This window comes from Cariama cristata, unplaced genomic scaffold, assembly GCF_000690535.1.
Source record: "Cariama cristata isolate BGI_N322 unplaced genomic scaffold, ASM69053v1 scaffold376, whole genome shotgun sequence".
NCBI classification, from domain to species: domain Eukaryota; kingdom Metazoa; phylum Chordata; class Aves; order Cariamiformes; family Cariamidae; genus Cariama; species Cariama cristata.
The window spans coordinates 90761-97970 of NW_009622468.1; the positions used below are offsets into that span (position 1 = coordinate 90761).

The 7210-nt window shown below is 48.2% G+C and overlaps 1 protein-coding gene across 1 annotated transcript in view; it reads right to left on the bottom strand.

Moving 5' to 3' along the window:
• COL27A1 (collagen, type XXVII, alpha 1) overlaps positions 1-7210 on the bottom strand; it is a gene marked incomplete at its 5' end in the record, with an annotated part of 152405 nt that overhangs the window by 90471 nt on the left and 54724 nt on the right. The window contains one exon of the mRNA XM_009702324.1: positions 4230-4287. Within this exon, the coding sequence (XP_009700626.1) occupies positions 4230-4287 (58 nt within the window). The remainder of the gene's footprint in view (positions 1-4229; positions 4288-7210) is intronic.

Consider the following 7210-nt stretch of genomic DNA (forward strand, 5'->3'; position numbering starts at 1 on the left):
AAAGCAGCATTTCACGGGGCAGGTCACTGGGCAGGGTGGGGAGCGGGTGGGAGCCTGCCCCAGGCGAGGTGAAGGCATGGGCAGGGAGAGGGATCAGGGTAGGGAGGGGGCACGGGGACAGCAAAGCTAAGGTGGGATGGAGAAGAAAGCTGCTGCTTAGCATTGCGAAAGGCGAGTTTTTTGGGAGTGGTTGAGGAACGATAAAACTCACAAGAAAAGAAGGACTTGGATGCAAATTAAACTGGATGATTTGGGGAAAGGATATGGCAGCTTCTGGTGCTGGCTGATGGGCCCTGGAAGTGTGTTTGGCACAGGGGGTGCTTTGAGCCTGCTCCTCCTGTATCCAAGAGCTGGTTTAAGGTGGGGAACCAGCTGCATCCTCTGCACTCTGCCTCATCTACCGGGGCTCCTGCCCGGACCATCAACTAGCCATTTCTTTAATTTTCAGAAAAAGCCCCTAGCCTTCATCTGCAGCTTGTCTGCAGGGAGGTATCTCAGCACATCTGTCCTTGGAGCAGGGAGCTCTCTGCAGGGAACCCAGCACTCGCTTGGAGGACAAGTCACTTTTAATCGCACTGCAGAGAGCAGACGATGGACTGCAGAGATTTCTTCTTGGGCTCTGTGCCCATTTGCCATCTTTTACAGACCACTCCTGAACAGGGCATTTTGGAAAACGCCAGCTCCTCTTAGAGGCTTTTCAAGAGCATCTCAGAGCTCACTGTTTTGAGGGATAGATGGTTACCTGGGTTTGTGCGGCTGGTTTGAATTCTCAGCTCCACCACAAACTCTCTCTGTGCCAGCTTTCTGAAGACACGCAGGTGCCAGGAGTGCTGGCAGGTGCCTGACGGCATTTCCAGGTGAAGTGCAGCAGAGAAGCTGTGTCAGACCCACACAAATCACCTATCTAGATCCCCGAGTGCTTTAGCAATCATGCGATGCTCAGCCTGTCCCCGTGTCTCCCTCGGTGCATCACCCGCTCCCTCGCCGCATTGACAGCGAGTTGCTTGTCGGGGCGAAGAACCTGCTCTTACACACCTCTGTCTCCAACCGGGCCTCTCAAAACAAGTGCATTGGAAATACTAAACTTCCCGTTGGCTCAGACAACCCTACCCCTGCTCTGGATCACACTGGCTACTTTCTTTGACAGACCAGCTCAGTTTATGGCGTACATCTGGTGGAGTCCCCTTCAGTGCAATAAAGCTCCCCTTTTATGGAAAGATTTGCCAAGTGAAAGAATGAAAGAGAAGGGGACACGATGTGACTAAACGTGCTCAGTCTCCTTGGGCAAAGGGTTACGTGTGTTTATTTTATGGGAAGCGGAGTAAAGAACTATTGGGCAAGCACACACAAAAAGCATTTCATAATCTCAACCAGCCTAAAATTGCTTTTTTAGGGCCGGTTCCTTTCCTGCATACTTGGGACATCTGTGGAGCAATTGTTCCTCATGGGTGGGATTTCTGCGTCCTCAGAGCTATTGTAATAGGGTCGGCTTCAAGCTTTTAGTCGAGGCCTGGCATTACTAGGCTCAGTAAGAAGAGGGAATATCCCCAGGAATGCTGAGCACAGGAGTTGCGCGGTGGCCTGGGTTTCCCAGGAAGCTCTGCAGGCTCCGAAGGTGGCTGGGATGCAGACTGGGTGGATGGCCGGCTCTTGGCCCCACTGGTTGCAGGACAGACTGCCTAGATTTCTGAGTTATGTCATGTGGGTATTCCTCAAGAGAAAGGGTAAATGTGGAAATGCAAGGCTTCATATCTAATGCAAGAGGATTTCCTCTTGGAAGAGGAGGGGGTGGACTCCCTTGGGAGATGTGGAAGGGACTAGTTGTTAATTTGAGCCATTCCCTGGCCCGGAAAATGGAGGATTTACAGGTGCTCTTTCCTGACTATGAGTAATGACAGGCTGGTCCCTGATCTGCAAGGGAAATTGGGCTCTATTCTCCTTTTTTCAATGCCTGAACTAGGCACTGGGACAAGAGACAAGGAGATGAATCAACGGTCCTTTCCCATGTCTAATTCCTGTGATTAAGAGGCTAATTGGAGTGGCTAAAGCGCTCCGGGAACAAGGATCTGGAATGTGATGGCTCAACAGTTCTCAACAAGTTGGTAGGAGGGAAAAATGCCCCTGCGGTTGGAAGAGTCTTTGCTCTGTCTGGAGGGGACGGAAAGAAGATCAGAGACTGTCGGCTTCAGCCATCCCCATGCAGCGGCAGAGACGGCAGCAGCGTAAGGCTCAGTGGATCAAACGGAGGATGTGGCAGTTCAGGACCCGTGGCAGCCTGCCCGCCTGCCTACAATTGAGCTGCATACTCCACCTAGCAAACTCGGCATATTTGTGTGTTCCACAAACAGACTTTCTGGCATTTTTCTGCGTCTGCGACTCCACTTGTGACCCTGTGAACCTCCCTTTAAGTCAGCCGAAACAGTCTGTTTTCATTCTACAATCTCCCAGGCACATTAATATTTAAAAGCCGTTGATAAGATGAAAGAAGAACAATCCTTCTGGATGAATTAGTGGAAGGGACATTTGCTTCTCTCCGATGTTCTGGGAACTGGCATTCAGCTAACATTGAGCACATCTTCTGAATGGGGCTTAGACAACTTGCAAATTTAAAAGAAAACAAAACAAGTTATTTGGGAAAAAAAGTCTTTCTGACCTCCAGGATTCCTCCTGCTCTTCCTGGTGGGCTGGCTGGAAATAGCAATACAATCTACTTCTACTTTGGGACTACTGATTCCACTCTGACCCATGGCTTAAGTTGAGTGAAGGATGGGAAAAGTCCTGCAGAAGTATTCCTTGGGAATCTAATTCTTTCAGTTCACTGCATTTGTGACTCTTGTGCTGAATTCCCACAAAGGCTGGAGCGTAGCTGAGCTTGGCTTGGTGATTAGAGTCGCTTGTGAAAATAACTTTTATGCTGCATATATGATGAATGGGAACTTGAAAACACATGCGGCGTGGGTTACTTCACGCAAATCATTCCATCAAACACCAAGAGCAGCACTGTGATTATGTGCGAATAACCAAGACAGCAGGAGATGAATCAGTACTGCTCACTTGCTAACTGAAGGAGAACCAACCAAGTCATTCAGAAAATAATTTAGAATAATTAATACATCTGAGAACTTTCGCAATCCACAAGGGCATGTTTTGCAAGTAGTGGAAAACACAACACATACCCAACTGTTGGTATTAAGTGCTACAAGAGCAGAGCAAAATAAACCTTATCAGCATCCAGCTGCTTTAAATGGTCTCTGTGACCATCCTGACCCACCTCCCAGGAGACACATCCCATTCTTAGAAAGCCAGCAGGGGTCAGGTGAAGACCAGAGAGAGGCCAAGAACTCAGGAGCCTGGCGACTTTTCCCACTGCAGTCCCGGGGCTGGCTGAGGCACGGGGCAGGGCAGCAGAAGCCTGGGCTATGGTGTTTGCCTCTCTGCTCCCAGGTGCCGGAGCGGGGAATCTGGCCCTTCTTGCACCAGTATTAACATTCACTTCAGATGAGGAAAGGTACTGAGCTTAGGGTATTTTAGAAGCTTACTTCTACGGGCTAGTGAGATGCAAACCAAGTGGTGCCAGCTTGCTGACCTGCATCACAAAATGAAATGTGGTGAAAAGGAGAGGAAAAGGCCACTTTCTCTACGTACCTCAGACCTCTACACAATTGACTACATGGCCTGCTCCTCTGAGGGTTCATGTGCACTCAGGAAGCCATCTGTGGTGCCTTAGGATGATACATCCTTCTGTCCATGGGCCCACATCTCCCTACTGTGTTCATACAAAGCTTCATCCAGAGCAAACTAGTCAACAAGGTGATTCCCGCAGCTCTCACAGGCTTTGCCTCAGGCCCTGTGGTACGGACCACACGCTCCAACCGCTGTCTGCTCAGCAGGAGCAACATCCCTACCTTTTCCCCCTTGATTTTTCTTCTACGCATATCCTCAGGATGAGAAAGCATCTATCAAGACCAAGGTGCAAGAAAGGCAACAGATGGAGAGAGAAAGCAAATGGCAACATGACGACCTGGCAGTTACAGGATCTTGAGTCAAACACGGGAATTTGCAGCATGCTTGAGCAGGGCAGGGATGTACCTTTGTTTTTCAGGAGGGACAAAACCAAAATGCTAGCACCTGCCACAAAACTTAGAAGCTTCTTTCGGCTCTAACTAGCATGATGCAGTACAGCGTGCTGTCCACTGCAATAGAAAGAAAGAAGGGAAAAATCTATCAACTTATTGGGTTCCCATCGATGCCTGGAGGTCCTCGTTCTCCGAAATCACCAGGAAAACCCTGAGGAGAGGAGGCAAAGAGGAGTATTAGTTATTGACGCACCCTGGTGTAAAGACAGTCAGCTTAAAAACTGTTCCCCCTGCACTCAGTGCAACACTTTGGTAAACAGCGGGGCACAAGGAAGCGTGGGCCAACCAGCCTGCTTGTCCTCATCCAAGCCATTCTTGCTCCACCAGCACATCTACTCAGCGAGCAGCTCTACAAGGCCGAAGGCTCTGATTCCCTGCTCTCTCCCGGGGCCAATGAAGGGTAACCAGAAGTACCGTTTACAAGGCTCAGCCGTGAGCTGCACATTAACTAACGGGAGCCTTGAGAGGAAGAATCAGCAAGGAGACAGGAAGGCTTTTTTCTTGGCCATGCTATGAAAAGCACCCAATGCTGAGGCTGCTGGACCTGACTTGTTCACATCTTGTCTGGCAGGTTATGTCTGGCTCGCAATCAGCCGTGCCTTTTCTTAGCACCAGTTGTCAGCCCTGGGCACGCTTCATAAGGCAGGCAAGGCTTTCACAGCGCCATATAGAAAGACAACGTGTGCATAGCAGAGAAAAGGGGTGGAATCAGTGCTTCTGTCCTCTTTTTGGCTTGCCCAAGTACTCCAGTATGTCCAACAAGGAATACGCAGTCCTGAAGATTATGTTTACACGTGAAATGATAATCTCACATTTGGAAGATCAAACTCTGTATTTAAAGACACAGTGCTTTCTAGCCTCTTTCAGGAAGACATATCCTACTGGTAGGATATTTCCTTAAATGTCAATACTTCCTTAAAAGTCAATCCCAAATCCCTTATGTTCTGGAAGAATTCATAAACCTCACTGCAATGACTATCCTCAAAAATGGATTGTCAATCTGAATTATTTCACCCTGTCTACTAACACAATCATTTTAGCAGCACCCCCTTCTCATAGGATAGCTGAATAGTGTAATGCCTGTTGGAGCTCATGCAGATGCTTAATGGAGCTGATCAAAGATGCCTAGTGAATTCACTCCAATGCATTCACGACCTTTCAGCTTGCCAGAGGAACAAACAGTTCCAAGCTCATTATGGTCCACACCCCAGAGCTGTGAAAGACCATGTTTACTACATGAAAAAGTCACCACAAAAGACTTCATCATCATCTCATTATATTCGATACAAATTTGGAAGACCTCAAGCAATTATAGAAAAGGGAGTGGAGGTACTGAGCCAGAGCCAGATCATGGTGGTGTGACACATTTTCTCTCGCACTCTTAGACAGACCCTGTGCTCCCCCAAGACCCCCCCCAATTCCCTGTTACAAACAATTCATACAGCAGCTTGCTCTTCCCTCTCCTGTCGTGCTCAGTCTCCCTGAGAAAGAGCTCAGCAGAGGGGTACACAACCTCTGTGGTCAGTAAACCCCCTTAGTCACTACAACGACATTTTCAAGGAGGAAGCAGTTGAGTTTAAGATGGATCGGACTCAGTTTTCCCCCGAGCTTGAACTTCATTCAGCAAAGGACTGGCAGGGAGGAGGCTGCCAAGAGCTATCTGAGATCAGCTCAAACATCAGCAGCTTCAGGGCTATTCTGAACTTCAGATGCAGTGGAAGGTGCCTTGGGGAGGCTGTGAGACTGAGTAAGAGTGTGCTGTGACTCTCCATTTCTTTTTCTTGCATGCCCCTTAAAATGGATTGAGATAAAATATGACACTGCATCCACCTCCTTTGAGCCAAAAGAGAAATCACTGTCTGCTACAGGAGCTCCCCATGGACAGAGCATGGACAGAGCCTAACCCCAGGCTCCAACTCCTAGACATGGTTAATTCAGCCAGGGCTAAAATCCTGCTTTATTCTCCACACTATTCTGACTGTGGCCATCAAGATGGAAAACTAAGGAATATGTTTGCATATAAAAGGGTTCCTAGCCAAGGCATCCACCTTTGTCCTTCAGTTCAGAGCAGGAAGGTGCGAAGCAAAGCTTCAATCGCCCCTGCTCCCTCTCCTCTTTATGGTGGAGCAGTCTTGCAGAGTAAGTAGTATTGCTTAGGTGAGGCTACACCAGAAGACCTGCTCCAGAGACACACCAACAAGCTGCAACTGCTAGTGTGTGTGTTACTTCTCACTCCAACTAGGAGTCACAGTAAAACTGCCTTACACCCTTCTCTGGCTCCACCAGACCATGAGACACAAAGGACAACACAACCATGTTCTGGGCTAGCTAAGAGCTTAAGAGACAGGGATGGAGCAGACAGGGAGAGGATGGTCCTTGCTGAGCCAGAAGGATGCTCTCTCTTCCTGCCTGCTCCCCTGTATACTACAAACACCGGTTACCTTGGGAAAGCAAACCTGAAGGAATCAAAATGTGACAGTGAACAGCAACATGCTCTCTGGAAACCCATCAGCAACACTGAAAATTGAAATGATCATAGTGGATAGAAGAGGAAAATTATACTGGGAAGCTCTGCAGTCAAAGATGTTATCCAAGACCTCCCTTCACCTTTGAGGGTTTACAACTCCTGGTCAACACAACTAGGTAAAAGATACTTGGTCAAAATTAAGGTGAGAGATGGGAGGCCTGTTTAAGACAACCAAAATTTTGTCACTGATTTCAGAGCCACTATTTCACCTCTTCTGTACCAATTCCCTACAGCATTCACTACACACTCCTGAACGGATATAAGCTATCGTTTGCTTGGTTGGATTCAACGCTTCTATTTTATGGGCATCACTGCGAATAGGAAAGTTGTCTGCCTTTTTCCAGCTGGGCACTATATCCTTCAAGCCTGTGCACATGCCAAGAAGTTGTGGTAAGCAACCACTGGAAACGGCCTTCTGCCATCTAGAGACAAAGACGTCAAATATAACAAGACGACAGGGGGGCCCACAATTTTCTTTAATGGAAAAAGGGGGAAAAATAACTCTCCTACATGCTGAAGCAATAAGATCAGAACAGAGATGTGTAGG